The following is a 17,092-nucleotide window of genomic DNA, read 5'->3' on the forward strand; positions in this document are numbered from 1 at the left end:
TTCCACTTTTGGAAAGTGTCCATCTCTAGGTCAGAGGCCTTTGGCTCCCTCCTCCTGGTTTAGGGTGAGAGATGAAACTCGCCATAACCAGTGGCAGTGGGGAAATCTCAGGGCTGGAAGTGGCTTGAGTGTTCTCACCCGCCGGCACCTGTTGGGATGACTCAAAACAAAAATGGCCTGTCTTCTTAGTTTCTTGCCTCTGGGGCAGGTCAGGGTTTGAAGATCAACAGACACCGGAAAAGGTATTGAGTAGGGTGTGAGATCTCCTAAAGCCTCCCAGTTTGGTTGACCCTGAGGGCATTTGATGCCTAAGCTTGGGAAGGAATTTGCTTTAAATTGCTGGTGCTTAAGTAGACAATTGTAGCCATTGGGGCCATTAGCCTGACATCCAGACCTTGGGTGGAGAGGGGGCGTGGTGCCCCAGGGGAGGTGTCTGGGCAGCAAATGACAGGACACTTGGGTTTGCCCAAAGAAGCGCAGCCTCTGGGAGGGATTGGGGGAGGAGTCAGGCTTTCAAAGCCGGTTCCTAGAGGCTGAGCACAGGTGGGGAAGGTCTGTGGCACCTGGGTACGCTCCTGGCAGCTGTGGCAACTTTGGAGACCAAGAGCCGCACAGAGCCAGCGCCGCGTCCCGCCGCACAGGGTAGGGAGAGGGACTGTAGGTGGACTTGTGAGAACAGCAGCTCTCCTGGGCAGGGGTGCCAGGCACGGAGGACTCTGCATTCAGCTTTCCAGAGGTGAAGAGCCCATCCCTGAGAGCAAAGGTTCGATTCAAGGGCTCCGGAAGATTCTTAACCCAAATTCTCAGAGGCCAGTCTTCTTCACTCTGGGAGGAGGGCATTCAAGACGCCCTCTCAGAGACGCTTTATCCTCAACCCATGGCGCTGCCCGGCTCCTCACAAGCCCAGACTTGGAGCGTGGAGCCTCCGGCTCCCACAGCCTCTTTGCCCTTGGGACCTCAGGAGCAGGAGGGTGCCGGGAGCCCCGGAGCGTCTGGAGGAGCGTCTGCAGGGCTTCCGCAGGAGAAGGTGAAGCGGCCCATGAACGCCTTCATGGTGTGGAGCTCTATTCAACGCCGCCAGATGGCGCAGCAGAACCCCAAGCTGCACAACTCTGAGATCTCCAAGCGCCTGGGAGCGCAGTGGAAGCTGCTGGGCGACGAGGAGAAGCGTCCCTTCGTGGAGGAGGCCAAGCGTCTCCGAGCCCGCCACCTACGCGACTACCCCGACTACAAGTACCGGCCTCGGCGCAAGAGCAAGAACTCGGGCACCGGCTCTGTCCACTTCAGCCAGGGAGGAGGTGGCCTGGCCTGTGGTGGCCCGCACTGGGGACCGGGGTACACAACTACCCAAGGGAGCAGAGGCTTTGGGTACCAGCCCCCCAACTATTCGACAGCCTACCTGCCTGGCAGTTACGCGTGAGTGCCTCATTGTCCCCCACCACCACCCCCTTCCTGAGGCTGGGTAGGGGTGGGGGCCAGAGAGAACCCCAGTCCATCTTAGCAGAAGCACTCCAGGCTGAAGTTGGGTGGGAGGGATCAGGGTTGAGGACAGAGGCCTGTCCATCTCAGCCTAATGTCTTCTACCTTCTGAATGTCAGTCTCCCCCTTGCTGATGGCCCTTGTGTGACCCGGCTTCCTCTCCCAGCCCCCGGGGCAAGGAGAGGCCAGGCCCATCCTGCTGCTCCTTCCTGGCCTGCCGCCCCAAGAGGTAAACAGCGTGCAGCACGCAAGACAGCTCCTGAGCGTGCCCCGACAGAACTACCCGCTCTTTAAGCCATCTTAGGGTCTTGCTCCCTGCCTGCTGTGCCCAGCAGGGCTGGCTGAATAGCAGATTCTAACCCCGTTTGCTGCAAACTGGTCAGACCAGTCTCCTGAGAGTTGGGGACACTGCCCGGTCTCTTCAACCCAGAAACGTAACCTCCAAACCTCATGTTTCTCTTTACAGCTCTTCCCATTGCAGCCCGGAGGCCCCCTCGCCGTGCTCCCTCCCTCAGAGTGCTCCTAGGCTCCAAGGGGAGCTAATGCCCTCTTTTCCCACCTACCTATCCCCAGGCTCTACCACTCCATACAGTACTTCCCTTGCTGGTGCCCCATGTCTGTAACCCACCTTTAACTGGCAGAGACGTTCAGGGCCAACTCCACAGACCCACCCCTCCCAGTTCAGAGGCCTACAAGTCTCTCTAGGAACCAGACGCACAAAAGCACAATAACACAGTTTTGTACAATTAAAGTACGTCTCTGAGTCTTTATTTCCCATCTGTACTCACCAGCACAGCAACCCCTGCCTTCTCCACACACACCCTTCCGTCGGGACCTGCCACAGCAGGAACCTCCCCACCCCACCCTGAGGCCCTTACCTGAGTCATTCTCCCCTCCCCCACCTCCAGAACCGGGGTCCAAGGGATTGTCCCAGCCAGGTGGCAAGGGAAGCGGCCACAGGCTCACAAGCACATTTGTCCAGGCTCTGCTCTCCGTCCAGAAGGAAGGGAAGTGGTCAAGGCAAGCTTCTGCTCCAGTAAGAAAACAGCTGCTTATAAGGGAGGAACCTCAGCCGAGGTGAACTGAGTGTCTACTCAAACCCTGGCTCAGGAGATGCAGTTAGAGGAATGGAGGATGGTGGGAACGGAATGATTCTGGGTGCTGGTCAGCACTATTGCTCTTTTTTCTGTCTGTGGGGGGGCTTTGCGTTCCAGTAGAGGAGGACCTGGGCAGCAATGAGGCCATTGCAGAGGGAAGAGACCACAAAGACTCCAGCCATGAGGGGGTCTCCAGTTTCCTGTCAGGAGAGACAACACAGACCTAGAAAGGTTCCAGAGAGACAGGCTTCCTACTAAGCTGGGAGTGAGGTTTGAGTGCCCTCTAGAGGACAGACGGTGCACTCACCTGAACCGAGGTGAAGATTCGAGCCAAGGAGCCCCCAAACAGCATAAACACTGTGATGGCCGAGAGCTGGCCTGTGTGCCCGTTGTGGTAGTTGGTGGCGGCCTGCAGCAACTAGAGGAGAACTTCGTACTTTTGGCTTTGTCATCTGAACATCCGCTGTGTTCCCGTCACTAATTCCCTCACTCCCTGCAGACTAACACTCCATACCCAGAGGTTCCACCCTGCCTCTCCCACATATGCATCCATTCCCTTCCAAGTACCCACCTTCCCCACCACCACGGCAGGTACATTGGAGGCCTGGAGCAGCGTGACTAGAGCCAGGGGTGTGAGTGGGGAGAGCAGCGCCAGCAGGACCATCGCGTAGCAGGCGAGGAAAGCGACTCCTGGGGTCAGGGAGACAAGGGCCCTCTTGAGCCTCCCAGTCCCACAAGAGTCCCAGGATCCAGTGCCTGCTCTCCAGCCAATCCCCGGCACCTTTCACTGTCTCTCCTCTGTAGTGCATGACCAGGAAGCAGATGGTAACCGTCTGGAGGGTCAGGAACAGTGCTTCACCCCAAGAGCTGCAGAGTCAAGAGTTGGGAGGGAGAAAGGCAGGCCTGGAAAGAGGCAGGAAAGCCTCCATAGCCCATCCATCAGGCCTGTGCTTGCCCGGCCCCTAACCATGCCTGGCTCATTCGGAGAGTGCTCACGTCATCACCATTTGGGTGTGACTGAGCTTCAGGAAGGGCTGAAGTGTTCTTCCCCCTGTTAGAGCTGTGGGCACTGGGGCTGGTGAAGTCCAGCAGGGAAAGGTGCTTGCCTCCAAGCCTGAGTGCCTGCTTCCAGCCCCAGAACCCACGTACTGGAAGAGGAGAACCAATTCCTACAAGTTGTACTGACCCCCCCCCCCCAGTAAATAAATAACTAATTAAAAAAAGAACTGTGGGCTGGCCTGGGGGTGAAGAGTGGCCCTCACCTGAAGGGGAAGTTGTTCGTGATGCTGTAGACCACAGTTCCCGTCAACGCCACTAGCTCCAGCATCACTGACTGGAGACTCAGTCCCTCTGCACTCTTGGCTCCCAGGATTTTAAATATCTGGGGCAGCTTTACTGGGGGAGAAGGGCACGGCTGAGGAAAGGCAGACTGTCCCCAGCCCTTGGCATCCTCAGCCTCTCAACACCTCTACCTTCACTCTGACAGAAGGAACTATACATACCTAGAAGTGACCCAGCCACGATGCCCAGCCCAAGGCCTTTGCTGAGGAGAATCTTGAGGCAGGGAACTGAGAGAAGAGAAGAAAGTGAGCAGAGAGGCCTCTGGAGCCCAGGTGAGTCTGGAGTGCTCGTGCACTGTTCCCTCCCCTCATCCTTGGCACCAGTAAGTCTCTGGGGACAGTTGAAACGATGGGGCAGGCTCCTTCACCAACACAGCTACCAACTGACGCCTTCCTTCCCGCTCCATCTCCCTTTCCTACAACACACACGGAATCGTCTATTTTTTAGGCCTGACAAGATAACCAATGACCTAAGTTCAACCCGGGACCCACATGGTAGAAGTAGAGAATCAATTCCAGGACTGTCCTCTGACTTCCATGCATAAGCCCCCTAATAAGAATGTACTAAGAGCCAGGCAGGGGTGGCGGCAGTGGCAGCATCGGTGCATGCCTTTAATCCAAGCACTCGGGAGGCAAAGTCAGGCGGATCTGAGTTCCAGGCCAGCCTGGTCTACCGAGTGAGTTCCAGGACAGGCACCAAAACTACACAGAGAAATCCTGTCTCAAAAAAAGAAAGTACCAAGTCTTTTTAGAAAGTCATTAGAGGGCTGGAGAGATGGCTCAGAGGTTAAGAGCACCACTGGCTGTTCTTCCAGAGGTTCCGAGTTCATTTCTCAGCAACCACATGGTGGCTCACAACCATCTGAAATGAGATCTGGTGTCCTCTTCTGGCCTGCAGGTATACATGCAAGCAGAACACTGCACTGTATACATAATAAACACATCTTAAAAAGTCATTAGGGTTGTGTTGCAGTTCATGCCTTTAATCTCTTGAGTTCAAGGCCAGCCAGGATTACATAGTGAGACGCTGTCTGAAATGTTTGAAAACTATTGCCAGGTGTGGTGGCACGCCTTTAATCCCAGACAGACAGATCTCTGTGAGTTCAAAGATAGCCAGAGCGCTGGGCGTTGGTGGTGCACGCCTTTAATCCCAGCACTCGGGAGGCAGAGCCAGGATCTCTGTGAGTTCAAGGCCAGCCTGGGCTACAGAGTGAGTTCCAGGAAAGGTTCCAAAGCTACACAGAGAAACCCTGTCTCAAAAAACAAGACAGCCAGAGCTCTGTAGAGAGACCCTGCCTCTAAATAAATAAATAAATAAATAAATAAAAATAAGGGGCTAGAGAGCTGGCTCAGTGGTTAAAAACATTGACTGCTCTTTCAGAGGACCCAGGTTCAATTCCCAGCACCCATATGGACTTCCCTGTAACTCCAGTTCCAGGGTATCTGGCACCATCACATACATGCAGGAAAACACCAATACACAGAAAACAAACAAAATTATTGTACCAGCAATATGGCTCTGTTGCTAAGTCTGATAACCTGAGCGTGTGTAAGTAGAGGCACACAACAAAAATGAACTTTAAAAATATGGGGCTGGAGAAATGGCTTAGTAGTTAAGAGCACCTGTTGCTCTTTCAGGGGATCTGAGTTCAAATCCCAGGGCCCATGTTCGGTGGCTCACAACTGCCTGCAATTCCAGTTCGGGTAATACCTTGTGCCTCTAGCATCTTCATGGCACGCACGCACGCACGCACGCACGCACGCAGGCGCGCATAATGCTTTTTAAATACAGAGAATCCACATCTACATATACTGTGTGTGACATGCAGGTGCACGTATGAAGCAAGGACGACTCTGTGGAACCAGTTCTCCTGTTTTGCCTTTCTGTGGGTTCCAGGAACTAAACTCTGGTCACCAGCCTTGCAGCCATCTCACCAGTTCCAAATACACACGTAGGCCCCCAGGCATGACTGCCACTGCCTTTCAGTTACACAGGCATGGCTCAAGGGTTCCTAGCTCTCCTCAGTGACCACTTCAAATGGTCTCCTTCCAAAGACAAATCTCTACAGCATACATTCCCGAACCTTCTGGTTGTTCCTGGCACTTAGGCAGTGGCCAAGCCTACTCTTCCAGGGCTTGCTTTTATCCCTGTTCATCCAGGATCTCTATCATTTATTTGTTTTGGTTTTCTGAGACAAGGTTTCTCTGTGTAGTCCTGGCTGTCCTTGAACTCAGAGATCCTCCTGCCTCTGCCTCCCAGTGCTGGGATTAAAGGTGTGGGTGGCCACACTATTCCTGGCAGTTTCTCTGTCATTGAATTCTTGACCTGGATGGAATTCGGCCAGCAGGGAGTCTGACTATTGCAAAATGTCTAGAACAGTGTCCTGAGTATGTGACCTGACTAGAGCAGCTATGGAGAGCCTGATTATCAAAGGCTCTGGAGCTGGTGTAACCCTTGGCCATGGGCTTGCCTGGTAAAGAAAGGGAAAGGAAGGTTGTGGGGTGAGATAGCTCATCCCTGTATTCCCAGCCCTCTGGTGGCCGAGGGAGGCCTGCTGCCAGTTCAAGGGCAGCCTGTGCCACACAGCAAGTTCTAGCAGTCAGCACCGGGTGAGAGTGCATCTCAAAAAAAAAAAAACAACCCGGCATTCCGTCTGCCTCTGTCAGTCAGTGTTGGGACGAGGAGTAGGTGGGCTACACGCCCGGCTGGGATTTGAACTTTTTTATAAAATGTGAGTTTTCCAGGCTGGGGATAGAGCTCAGCTGGCAGAGTGCTTGCCTTACACGCCCGAGGTCCTGGGTTCGGTTCCCAGCCTAGAAAGGGAGTGTGGGGGGCGGAGAGCACGGACTTCCCCGACTGCAAAGCAGAAATTTAACTGTCTTTTCGGGCGACTCCCCCCTCGTGCCCAAATATGGCACCTTCCCTCTGCAGGGTCCGGAACACTTCCGCCCTCTCCAGAAGCGGCTTCGGCCCAGCTTCGCGTGACACCGGCCACCACGGTCACTCAGGCTCGGCTCACGCCAGCCCACGGCCCAAGCGGCTCGACCAGACTGGGAAGGCCGAGTAAAACTCACCATGAAGCAAGTCCCACTGGACGAAAAGTTGGTCGTAGCATTTCTCAGGGAGAAGAAGCGGCACCAGCACCCGTTGGAACAGCCCGTCCGCCTCAGCCGCCATGTTGGGACGCTAGCTTCCGCCAGGCCGGCTGGCCCCGCCATCGACCCCAGCCGCGCATGCGCGCCGTGCACTGCGCCTCCCCTCCCTCCCCTCCCGGGACACGGCCGCACCTCCCCTTCCCCGGCAGCCCGGCCTCGGGAACCCTGCTCCGTCTCCGGCCCAGGCTGGGTTTCCTCCGCGCCCTGACGTTCGAACTGTAAAGCGTGGCAGGGTTTCGCGCCTGCGCAGCTCGGACTTCCGCGCTTTTGTTGACGCTGTAAAGATTTGTCCCTCCGCCTTTCGCCGTCCCTCCTGCGTGCGCGCCATCTTGTCCTCCCTCGGCCAACTTTATCTTTGAAGTTGGCGAGGGGAAGGGTACGAGTCTTCAAAATGGCGCTAGCGGGGGCGCCGCAGCCCTCTTCTCTTGCCCTCCTGGGCTCCCGGGGGGCATTGGCACCAGAAAGAGCCCATTCCGAGCTGGGCATCCCTCCCAGTCCCGCTGCTCCTTCCTGCGGTTCGTCCAGGTGTTGGGAGATGACCGCAAGGCAGAAGAGGAGCGAACTGAGCTGCCAGAGCAGCCCCAGACACAACCCATAGCGGCCTCTGCTGTGTCCGGGCGGGAACCCTGGGGATGGTCCAGGGGGCGCAGGCAGAAGGTGCCCAGTAGCTCTTGTTCGGGAAGGGGACCCGGGGCCACTCCATGCTGCATTCCACCACCCGATGCCCGGACACGGCTCTCGGTTCACTCGTGCACGCGCGCCTGGCTGCTTCCCTGCTCCTCGTTCCTGGGGCGGCGGTGCTGGGCGGGTTCTGCCACAGCTACCTGTCAGCTGGGTGGGGCTCCAGTCCCCCACGAATTTCTAGAACCGCATGGGGCTCTTACAACTGGAATGGCATCCATCCTTGACTCCCATTGGATACAGTATGTCCTACTATAAATAGTAAAACTTGGCTGGCGGTGGTGGCGCACGCCTTTAATCCCAGCACTCGGAGGCAGAGGCAGGAAGACCTCTGAGTTCGAGGCCAGTCTGGTCTACAGAGGGAGTTCCAGGACAGCCAAGGCTACACAGAGAAACTCTGTCTCAAAAAACAAAACAGAATAGTAGAGCTTAGACTTGGTTTGGGTACAACAGGTAGCCATCTGGAAGTCCCTTTTTAGAATCTGGACATGGTCTGTCCTGCAAGTGGCACCGCCCCCTCGCCCTCTGGTACCCAAGCATCAAGGGTATGTTTGCTGGGCCTCGAGTTGTTCATACCCACTGCTTCCATGGTTGGTGAATTTCTTTGCAGTGGCCTCTTGAGTGAATCTAGCCCTGGCCACAGTGGACAAGGACTCTCATTGCTCAGCAGCCACTGGCATCACCCTTTGAAAATGAAATTACACAGCCACCTACTTATTTTGACTGTGTTGCACCTCTGGCTGTACAGAGGGTCAGGAACATGATGCCAGGATGGACTGATGGGGCATTATGTTAAGGGAATGGGTAGCCATTAGCCCCAGAAGGGGGAAGGGAGTTTTGGCAGCTTCCCCAGCCGCTGTGCCAGACACCTAAGGATGAGCCATGAAGGCATTTTGGGCACTCTCTGGGATTTGCGTCCCTTCTTGCCAGCTGTCGTCCCCTGGTGACTCAACCATGGGAAGGTACCGGAAGGCACATGACAAGAAACTCATGGCTGTTAACCCTGGCAGGGCAAGGGAACAAGGACACAGATTTCATTAAGTTTTCATTCTCCTTTTGTGAGCAGGAATGGGACACTTCCTGTTTATTAATCCCCACCCCATTTACAAAATCTCTAATTGTGTTCTTAAAGACAGGAAGGGAGAATAACTTTGTTGAGTCAGGTGCACATTGAAAAAGTGAGGTTGCTCCTCAGTAGCCCGGAGTGGCCTGGAGCAGATGCTCAGAGGGGCTGGTAGGCTGATTGCCGTCTCCGGGTAATGCAGAAGGCAATGAGCACCAGGGTGAGGAGGCCAAGGAGGACCAGGCCAATGATGAGCGGCAACAAGAGGGATTGGTCGCTGGTGCAGGAGAAACCTGGTGGAAAGATGGGATGATTAGGAGTTCCTGCAGTGGTGGATGGGCTAAAGGTAGGAGGAAGGAAGAACAAGGAGGAGCTTTGATGAGCTCAACCCCATAATCTGGAGCAGTAAGGGAACGGGGAATAGGTAGTCGTGGGGAGGAGACTAGAGTGTGGAAAGAGAGAGCTCTGGGGAAGAGGCTTCCTGGGCAGTGGAAAACTTCTGAGAAGTCTTACATGGCCCCAAGTGTCCTGTGTTGGGCAGCTGAGCAGCCTGTAGCCTCAGGGAGAGCAGGTCAAGGTGAACAGCTGGAGAAAGAACTATGCTTGTATTTTTGCAACAGAAGCTTTGGCCCAGAGGAGCTTGGAGCTCTCGAAGAGATGAATTCTGAGCTGAGAATGTCCACTCTGAAGAAGTTAGTAGGAAGAGTGAAATCCAGTCCACTCAACTCCTGAGTGTCCCCTCCTCCCCCACCGGCTAGCGTGGTAAGGAGAGGGGAAGGTCACTCACGGGCTGCCTGTGGGAAGGACACGTTGTAGTCCATTGCCATGTAGTTGAGGTAGACCATCCCCTGATGGCTCTGCTCCAGGTCCTTGAGGAGAACAAAAAGGATCAGAGCGGCAGGGACAGTGGCAGAAGCGTAATGTCCACAGGGCAAGAAGGGAGGCTTACAGGGTATAGGTGTGGGGCATGGGAGAGTAACAGATGAAGACAAAAGCTGTCTACCTGTTTGAATCCAAAGATGAGCTGCCCATAAGGAAATGAGAGAGGCAGGTGGGAATAGGCACTATCACAGCCCCCCTGGACCTTAGTTTTGTTGGGGTTCAGTATAGAGATGCCCCAGGCCTGCAGAAGTGAGAGAACAGTGAGTCTGTGCCATGCAATGTTTTTTATCCCCTTCCTCCTCCTGAAGGAACCACCACAGGACTTGCCTCTTGCCCTTTTTAAGCCCCTCTACCTTAGCTTTACCTTTCCTCCACCCTGGGTTGGATACAGGATTCGAATCTGAATTTGTGCTTGAAGCTGAACACAGGGCTGGGAGCCGTTGGTCCACGTGTAGTTTCCAAGAGCCCCCTTGGAGCCTGGACTAGGACTCGGAGAGGGTGGAGGTGGTCCAGGGTGAGGGCCGGTGGTGAATCCTGGGCTAGTTGCAGTGCCGTTGTCTGTGGTGGGATAAACCGTGGCATTCCCATGGCTGGTGGTCACGGCAGGGTTGTGAGTGGAAGTTGTGGGCCTGGAGCTGGTAGCGGTACTATTACTTGTTGGATGAACTGTGACATTTCCGTGGCTGGTTGTAGGGCTTGCTGTGCTTTCTGTGGTTGTAGGTGTCACCGTGAAGGATGGCAGGAGAGTAGCAGCTTTCCTATGAGGACAGCCTTTCCCTGTTCCTCGGGCTGTCAGGAAGAAATTGGTTGGCAACCTAGGCAAGGGTTCCTGCCCAAGGATCTCCCTCCCTCCCACCTCTCAATTCTCCTTACCTACAAGCAGTCCCAGCAAGACCAAGCAATGCACTTGGAACCTCATGGTAGAGCAGCTCAGAGTCCAGCTGGGCTGTACCAGTTCCTCCCTCAACCCAATAACCTCTTGGAAGAGGAAATGAAAGTTGCACTTCCTTTAAGATAATCCCACCCAGAGCCTGACTCAGACACCTCTGCTCCAGCCACCCATCTAGTCACTGGTTTTCACAATTAAGCTGTGATTGGCAGTGGCCTTTTAAGTGGGAGGGACATCTTAATTACCACGTGAAAAATGAAGCAATTGACTCACAAGGATCTTTCCTAAGCAAAACTTGCTCTGCTTGGAGTTTTCAAGGCAGAGGAAGAGGCCCCTTCCTCATTGGTGAGAAATTGAACATGTGTCCACCTTCAAGCCCAGCACTGGAGGTAAAGGCAGGACAGCCTGGTCTATAGTTCCAGGATAACAAGAGGCTGAGACAGCCCCGCCCCTCCCCCAACCAAGGAGATAGGCAATTAGCACTCAATTTGGGTTAGACCTCAAGGATTTAAGCAGAACCAGGTTTCACTCACTTCTTAATCCCATTCCTTCATTAGTTCAAGGCTATAATCACGTGACACTTGAAGACTATCCATGAAGGGCATTCTAGTCAGTTTTCTGTGGACGGTGGATCATGTGCTTGGTATTTTAAGCACCGGTAGGGGGCAACAGAACAAATATAGTTATGAACCCTAATAGCCGTTCCACACAGCAGCATGTGGGAGGGGACAAATGAGAAGCCCAAACAGGCAGTTTCCAAGTCATTTTATTCAGAATTTTGTGTTTGTTTCCTGAATCAATAAATACTATACAAAACAATGTAAAAATGGCTACCATTTTCTCTCCCCTGCTCCCTTCACCTGGGGACAGTTCCCTGGACAACTTCATGTAGGGACTCTCCCTGTAGATTTGGTCCAGCAGATGAGGCCAGACTTGTTTTAGACCTGACACTTTCGGAGACTTGGCTGGGGTAGGAAAGCCTTTAGAATCAGTGACTAGGTTAGGGAACTGGATTAGTGTTTTTTTTGTTTTTCTTTTTTTTTGGGGGGGGGGGAGACGGCGCCTGGGGCAGAGCCTACCCCAAAGAAAAGGGTGTCTAAAATGTTCACGGTTCCTTCTTTTTGCCTCAAAAAGTGACATTTATTCAAAGAGAGAGAGAGAGAAACAAAAAACCAAAAACAAAAAACCAAAACCAAGATGTCCATCCCTTGGCTCCCTTCCCTCCCCCCTCCAGCTGCTCCGCAGCCCCCCAGGACTGAACCCTGGCTAGGGCCAGGTAGCAGGACGGCCCCTCAAATGAGGTCAGCAACGTTGAGGGGCATCTCTTCAATGGAGGTGTTGTAGAATGTTTCGATGTCTCGAAGAGTCCTTTTGTCTTCTTCTGTCACCATGTTAATAGCCACACCTTTACGGCCAAAGCGACCACCACGACCAATTCTAATGGGGAAAAGAAGAACGGAATGGGAAGGGATGACACTTGGGTTTCAGCCCATTGAGCGTGTGTCTGGTATCTCAGACCTTCATGTACCTGTGGATGTAGTTTTCCCTGTTGGTGGGAAGGTCGTAATTGATGACAAGGGAGACCTGCTGTACATCAATGCCTCTGGCCTAGGTCAAGAAAGATGACAGAGCTGTCAGAGGATACAATCTATCCAGATTGACTAGGCATACATGTAGGCAGCCAAAGACAGGCAAAGGCAACAAGCATCCCTTGTTCCCCAGAGACCTCAGGCATGCCAAGTTTTCTTCCAAGTTGCTACGTTCCTGGAAAGGGCACTAGTCAGCCCCTTGGAGAGGGAATCACCTTGGACCCAACCCTATCCCTTGCTTTCCCTAAGCTGGCCTCTACTCACCAACAGGTCAGTGGTAATTAATACTCTGCTAGAACCAGACCGGAACTCCCTCATGATCACATCTCGTTCCTTTTGGTCCATATCTCCATGCTAGGAAACAAGGATTTGAGTAACAAGAAGCACAAACAAGGCTTCACATGCACATAGATGTCAGCAAGATTTGAGAAAACTTACCATGGCAGAAACAGTGAAATCCCGGGCATGCATCTTCTCAGTGAGCCAATCCACCTTCCTTCTGGTGTTGATAAAGATTACCGCCTGGGTGATGGTCAGGGTTTCATACAAGTCACACAATGTGTCAAGCTTCCACTCCTGGAGATCCGGAAACATCAGTCAGGGGCTATACTCAACAACTTACTGCCAGGCCCGCCTCCTGCACGGGCCCCACCTCTCGCTCCACATTGATGTAGAATTGGCGGATACCCTCCAGGGTCAATTCTTCCTTCTTGACAAGGATCCGAATGGGGTCTCTCATGAACTTCTTGGTCACTTCAAGGACATCAGAGGGCATTGTAGCGGACAACAAAACTACCTAGTGGGGGAAAAGGATCAGTCACAGGGTGGTTTGCACTCCCCAAAGCACAACCAAGCCTCAGCTATCCCGGGACTACTGCGGCTTCTCACCTGTGTGTTACTATTGAGCTTTTGGAATATATCGTAGATCTGGTCCTTGAACCCACGGCTTAACATTTCGTCTGCTTCATCCAGTACAAACATCTTGATGTATTTAGGGGCTAGAAGGCAGAAAAGACACCAAAACACAATCAGAGAAGTGCTCCATATTTATTTAAGTTTCTTGATAGGAGTGCAGGCAAGGGGGAGACAGTCTGCTCTCAGAATATAAGGACTGATCCTTTGCCCAAGGCCTCCCTGCCAGGCCAGACAACAGCCCTGGTAAGTAGAACACTACCTGGGATAAGGCAACAGGGAAGCTGGGCTCAGATGACACGCATGTGGTTCATCACAGAGCAACTCAGTTCCAGCACGGGAAAACGAAAATCCTAGGAAATGAAACTTGGCAAAGTGACCCAGCAACTGGAGAGGAGTACTCACACAGGTATCTCCGGTTAAGCATATCAAACACCCGGCCAGGGGTGCCCACGATGATATGGGGAGCTTCCATTTGCAGCTTCTGCACCTCAGCACGGACATTGGTGCCACCAATACAGGCATGACAAGAGGCACCCATGTAGTCTCCTAATGCCATGACCACTTTTTGTATCTGAACACAAAACAGAGACATCTATGTCAGCTGGAGCTCTACTAGCTAGTTTACGGGAATTATTCTACCTTTTACCTGCTGAAAAACAGCTGTCTATTTAATCCTCTTAAGACCCCATCATCACCACCACCACCACCACCACCACCACCATCATCATCACCACCACCACCACCAGCAACTGTCTAAAAACCAGGCAGCTCTTATGGCTTAGAACTCACAGCCCCCACCCTACCATCATATTTTTAAAGCTGGGATTATGAACACAATGACATCCCTGCCACAGAACCCAAGACTTTGCTTATGCTGGGTGTTCCACTACTAAGCTGCACCCTTAGCCCACACAAACAAAGCATACCAAAGAGAAAACCCACTGAATATACAGGGCTCTCATTGTTAATTCTTTAATTTCTCACATCAGCACCCAGAAGGTTCAAAATAATCACAAGGTTTAAATATTAGTAACAGAGTAACATCAAGATTTTTTTCTCTTTTGGTTTTTGAGACAGGATTCTCTATTTAGCTTTGGAGCCTTTCCAGGAACTCACTCTGTAGCCCAGGTTGGCCACGGAACTCAGAGATCCGCCTGCCTCTGCCTCCCGAATGCTGAGGTTAAAGACACGCGCCACCACCGCCTGGCAGCATCAGGGTTTTATGTGCCCTAGGCATGAAACAGCTTTGGCCACCAAGTCAGGCATCAAGCTAGGATGAACAAAGGACTGTCATCTGCTCTGCCCCTGACTGATATAAGAGCAACACCACCACCAAGGTGTCTCTTTGCCCATTGCCAGGGGTTTCTTCATAAAACAGCTGACCCTGCCCAGCCAGCTGGACTCCACTTCCCATTTTGCTTGAGACTTAACTAGGCAAAGTAGTAGTTTCGCTGGTAGAAAAACTTGGTAATTAGCACGAGGCCTACTGTTCTAGAAGCTGTCAGTGCCAGCACATGCACCCATCTTTCAGGTGCTGTCTCTCATCAGTCACTTCAAAAGGGACGGAGCCACTCTTACCTGCTGCGCCAACTCCCGCGTGGGTGCCAGAACCAAAGCCTGAGTGGCCTTTAGATCTAACTCAATCTGTTGCAGGATAGATATGGCAAACGTAGCTGTTTTCCCAGTCCCAGACTGGGCTTGGGCAATCACATCATAACCTGCAAACACACCAAAAATTACATGTGCATACATCTTGGGCCCACAGACAATTGAGACCTTACCACATGATATCAATAAGGAAACAAAGTTCTAAACAGTGTCAAGGGCCTCAAACTTTTGCCACCGTGATACTGTGACAACAAAGTCCAGGGTATCAGAACATCATGAACTCACTCCACACCCACTTGAGCTAGACAGACAGAGCACATTAGAACAAAAACCTATGAACTGGGAACACCAACTCCCGTATCCAAGGTGTGACCTACGTGTTGACAAAAAGCCAGCAGCAGCCAAGGAGCTGGGTAAACAAGTTGTTCCCTTCTGCTTGCTTTGCCCACCACCAACTCCATCCAGGTCAGGGACAGTCTAATCCAAATCTCTCCTGAGAACAACTCTTACCCTTGATACAAGGAAGAATAGCTCGCTGCTGGATGGCAGAGGGCTTCTCAAAACCATAGGCATAGATACCACGGAGCAGGGACTCTGAGAGATTCATGTCATCAAAGCTATCCACGATCTCATTCCAGTTACTCTGCAGGACGCAAAGACACCAAGACTTAGGAAGACAGTAACGTGTGTTTACACACATACCAGCCACTCCACCTCCCTCCCCCAAGCCTGACATTTCATTCTAGAAGACTGAGGTCACTGTCGCTATAAGGAGGCACCACCTGTTTGCTTCAGACATGTAACGTGGGGATTGGATGGGGAGAATACTCTTTGACGGGGTAATGGAAGAAGGCTCTCTGGTCTCACCTCGATGACGCCTTCAGGCTCCATCCCGTCGGGGCCATTGTCTCTGGATCTGTTGATTCAAAGCATTAGTTTTGTTTCCTGGTTGAGTACAGCATGGCAGCAACCAGCCCATTCCCGATCCAATACCCACCTGTTCCCCAAGGGCAATCAAGAAGCAATTTAGAGCGAGCCTCCTGTTAAGATCAAGGGGCTGTGCCTTCGCACACACGATGCCGAGAGTCGGCCTTTGCTGCCAGACCCACACGCTCTGGGCCTGCCGGATCAAAGCGTGTGCACCTCCTCCCGGGCATCAAGGCCACCGGAAGTCCCGCCCTTCACCTCCGAGTTCCGAGGGTGGGCCGTCCCCTTCCCCACGTCATGCCGCCCGCGCCCTCCCCCACTCCCTCCGGCCGGCCCCCCCTCCGCAGTACCCGGATGTGGGAGGCCGCGGGCGGTGGCGGCCTCGCGCACAATGAGCCCCAGCCGAGTTAGCTAAGGGGGAGATTGCACAACACAGACAAGCGCAGCAGACTGGGGGAGGGGAGCCTCTCAAGCGGCCATGTGCTCACTCGCCCCGCCACTCGGCGGCGTCTCCCCCGCCGTCAAACAATCCGCAACCCGCCCGCCCCCGTCGAGAAATGGCGTCGCCCTCCCATACCTCAGGCCGCTCACCCCCGAAGCAAAGTGGACCTGCCCATCCGCAGTTTGCCAATTGCCCGGCTTGTGCGGCAAAATGGACCCGCCCGCCCGGCGCCGGGTGGGCTCCCGGTGCCTCACGCGGCCGCTCCTCGGGGTCGGGCTCAGTCCTGGCCGTCAAGAAAACCAGCACCCTGAACGGCCCGTTTCTCCTGCCCCGACCCACTCGAGAGCCACGAGGGGGCTGGCGAAGACCCGGGCACCCCTGCCTGCCGCAAGTGGTACCGCCAGAATCCTCCGGAGCCCGCGCTGCGCTGCCCGGCCCTGCCCCGCCGACACAGGCAGGCCACCCGGCCAGCCGGCTCCGGGCCGCGCAGCCGCCTCTTCCCCACGCGAGGTCGCGACCTCGCCTCGCCTTCCAGTACCCGGGCCTCGCGTACGGCAGCCCCTCGGGCAGGGGCCTCGCGGCGAACCTCGCGCCCCAGCCCTAGCCCGGCTGTCCTTGCCGTCTCCGCGCTGGTGGCAGCGTCGGCCGTGGACCTGCCCGTGCCCCCCTCCGGACGGTTCCTCCCGGCTCGGTGCCCCCGCAGCCTGGCAGGTTTGGGGCGATGGGCCTCTCAACCTCCCCCCGCGGGACCTTCGGAAGGGAGCGGCGGGGTAAGTAGCCACAAGCTCTTGCAAATGCCTTTCTTACCGAGAATCCTGACTCGCAGACATGATCCTTAGAATCTAGGGCGGAGTGCCCGCCTATCGACAACTTATAGAGCGCCCGACCCCGCCCCAGCCATCGCATTGGCTTGGCCGCCTCTGCCCCGCCTGCCGGCGCTCTGCAACTCGACGTGACGTTAGTTTGTAGGCGCTTTAGCTCGTACGCCCTATTGGGTAATTTGAATGCCTATCAAGGTCGAGGC

The 17,092-nt window shown here is 54.1% G+C and overlaps 5 protein-coding genes and 3 non-coding genes across 16 annotated transcripts in view; 2 read left to right on the plus strand and 6 right to left on the minus strand.

Annotated features, from left to right (window-relative positions):
• The first annotated feature begins 877 nt into the window (after nt 1-877).
• On the plus strand, nt 878-2,204 carry Sox15 (SRY-box transcription factor 15). The gene is made up of 2 exons (XM_036198145.1): nt 878-1,416; nt 1,946-2,204. The coding sequence occupies exons 1-2, from the start codon at nt 878-880 to the stop codon at nt 2,100-2,102; spliced, it is 696 nt and encodes a 231-aa protein (XP_036054038.1). The 3' UTR covers nt 2,103-2,204.
• A 381-nt stretch (nt 2,205-2,585) lies between these two features.
• Mpdu1 (mannose-P-dolichol utilization defect 1) lies at nt 2,586-7,169 on the minus strand. 3 transcript variants are annotated; one of them, XM_036198341.1, is made up of 7 exons: nt 6,992-7,169; nt 4,079-4,144; nt 3,839-3,971; nt 3,358-3,443; nt 3,148-3,266; nt 2,884-2,994; nt 2,586-2,776 (listed from the first exon to the last, which is right to left on the minus strand). In XM_036198341.1, the coding sequence occupies exons 1-7, from the start codon at nt 7,092-7,094 to the stop codon at nt 2,651-2,653; spliced, it is 744 nt and encodes a 247-aa protein (XP_036054234.1). In that variant the 5' UTR covers nt 7,095-7,169; the 3' UTR covers nt 2,586-2,650. The 3 variants fall into 3 exon arrangements, with proteins under 3 accessions (XP_036054234.1, XP_036054236.1, XP_036054235.1); XM_036198343.1 differs by having other exon boundaries at nt 3,358-3,479; nt 6,992-7,168; XM_036198342.1 differs by lacking the exon at nt 6,992-7,169 and having other exon boundaries at nt 3,839-3,966; nt 4,079-4,142.
• Nucleotides 7,170-8,809: 1,640 nt separating this feature from the next.
• On the minus strand, nt 8,810-11,280 carry Cd68 (CD68 molecule). The gene is made up of 6 exons (XM_036196025.1): nt 10,572-11,280; nt 10,063-10,487; nt 9,820-9,939; nt 9,604-9,685; nt 9,330-9,500; nt 8,810-9,109 (listed from the first exon to the last, which is right to left on the minus strand). Exons 1-6 carry the CDS (start codon nt 10,615-10,617, stop codon nt 8,976-8,978), a joined length of 978 nt encoding a protein of 325 aa, XP_036051918.1. The 5' UTR covers nt 10,618-11,280; the 3' UTR covers nt 8,810-8,975.
• A 55-nt stretch (nt 11,281-11,335) lies between these two features.
• Nucleotides 11,336-17,020, minus strand: Eif4a1 (eukaryotic translation initiation factor 4A1). Of its 2 annotated transcripts, none has more exons than XM_036196023.1 (11): nt 16,876-17,020; nt 15,567-15,615; nt 15,210-15,342; nt 14,670-14,809; nt 13,494-13,662; nt 13,065-13,174; nt 12,829-12,972; nt 12,615-12,752; nt 12,441-12,530; nt 12,116-12,195; nt 11,336-12,024 (listed from the first exon to the last, which is right to left on the minus strand). In XM_036196023.1, exons 1-11 carry the CDS (start codon nt 16,896-16,898, stop codon nt 11,880-11,882), a joined length of 1,221 nt encoding a protein of 406 aa, XP_036051916.1. In that variant the 5' UTR covers nt 16,899-17,020; the 3' UTR covers nt 11,336-11,879. The 2 variants fall into 2 exon arrangements, with proteins under 2 accessions (XP_036051916.1, XP_036051917.1); XM_036196024.1 differs by lacking the exon at nt 16,876-17,020 and adding an exon at nt 15,697-15,762 and having other exon boundaries at nt 11,338-12,024.
• LOC118590516 lies at nt 12,257-12,398 on the minus strand. The gene has a single exon (XR_004945806.1). It is a non-coding gene; the product is annotated as a small nucleolar RNA SNORA67 (small nucleolar RNA).
• On the minus strand, nt 13,270-13,410 carry LOC118590553. Its single transcript, XR_004945837.1, has one exon. It is a non-coding gene; the product is annotated as a small nucleolar RNA SNORD10 (small nucleolar RNA).
• On the minus strand, nt 14,312-14,455 carry LOC118590534. The gene has a single exon (XR_004945823.1). It is a non-coding gene; the product is annotated as a small nucleolar RNA SNORA48 (small nucleolar RNA).
• LOC118589106 (atherin-like) overlaps nt 15,972-17,092 on the plus strand; it is a 31,050-nt gene continuing 29,929 nt past the window's right edge. For all 6 annotated transcript variants that reach the window (XR_004945642.1, XR_004945641.1, XR_004945643.1 and 3 more), the window contains exon 1: nt 15,972-16,838. Coding sequence is in view for 3 of the 6 variants with exons in the window: in XM_036196028.1 (XP_036051921.1) it covers nt 16,105-16,838 (734 nt within the window). In the remaining 3 variants the exon portion in view is untranslated. The remainder of the gene's footprint in view (nt 16,839-17,092) is intronic.

Source organism: Onychomys torridus, chromosome 8 (assembly GCF_903995425.1).
Source record: "Onychomys torridus chromosome 8, mOncTor1.1, whole genome shotgun sequence".
Classification (NCBI taxonomy): domain Eukaryota; kingdom Metazoa; phylum Chordata; class Mammalia; order Rodentia; family Cricetidae; genus Onychomys; species Onychomys torridus.

What these genes read in the sequence shown, in the direction of transcription:
- Mpdu1 (XM_036198341.1), bottom strand. Translation starts at nt 7,094, where the DNA reads ATGGCGGCTGAGGCGGACGGGCTGTTCCAACGGGTGCTGGTGCCGCTT. An exon ending in CAGAGGAGAGACAGTGAAAG is followed by an intron (nt 3,267 to 3,357) that starts GTGCCGGGGATT and finishes CCCTGACCCCAG; the next exon opens with GAGTCGCTTTCCTCGCCTGC. An exon ending in CTGCCGTGGTGGTGGGGAAG is followed by an intron (nt 2,995 to 3,147) that starts GTGGGTACTTGG and finishes GTTCTCCTCTAG; the next exon opens with TTGCTGCAGGCCGCCACCAA.
- Sox15 (XM_036198145.1), top strand. Translation starts at nt 878, where the DNA reads ATGGCGCTGCCCGGCTCCTCACAAGCCCAGACTTGGAGCGTGGAGCCT. An exon ending in TACCTGCCTGGCAGTTACGC is followed by an intron (nt 1,417 to 1,945) that starts GTGAGTGCCTCA and finishes TTCTCTTTACAG; the next exon opens with CTCTTCCCATTGCAGCCCGG.
- Cd68 (XM_036196025.1), bottom strand. Translation starts at nt 10,617, where the DNA reads ATGAGGTTCCAAGTGCATTGCTTGGTCTTGCTGGGACTGCTTGTAG. An exon ending in CTTGCTGGGACTGCTTGTAG is followed by an intron (nt 10,488 to 10,571) that starts GTAAGGAGAATT and finishes TCTTCCTGACAG; the next exon opens with CCCGAGGAACAGGGAAAGGC. An exon ending in CACAGGACACTTGGGGCCAT is followed by an intron (nt 9,110 to 9,329) that starts GTAAGACTTCTC and finishes TCTTTCCACCAG; the next exon opens with GTTTCTCCTGCACCAGCGAC.
- Eif4a1 (XM_036196023.1), bottom strand. Translation starts at nt 16,898, where the DNA reads ATGTCTGCGAGTCAGGATTCTCG. An exon ending in ATTTCACTGTTTCTGCCATG is followed by an intron (nt 12,531 to 12,614) that starts GTAAGTTTTCTC and finishes CTTGTTTCCTAG; the next exon opens with CATGGAGATATGGACCAAAA. An exon ending in AGGGAAAACTACATCCACAG is followed by an intron (nt 12,025 to 12,115) that starts GTACATGAAGGT and finishes TTTCCCCATTAG; the next exon opens with AATTGGTCGTGGTGGTCGCT.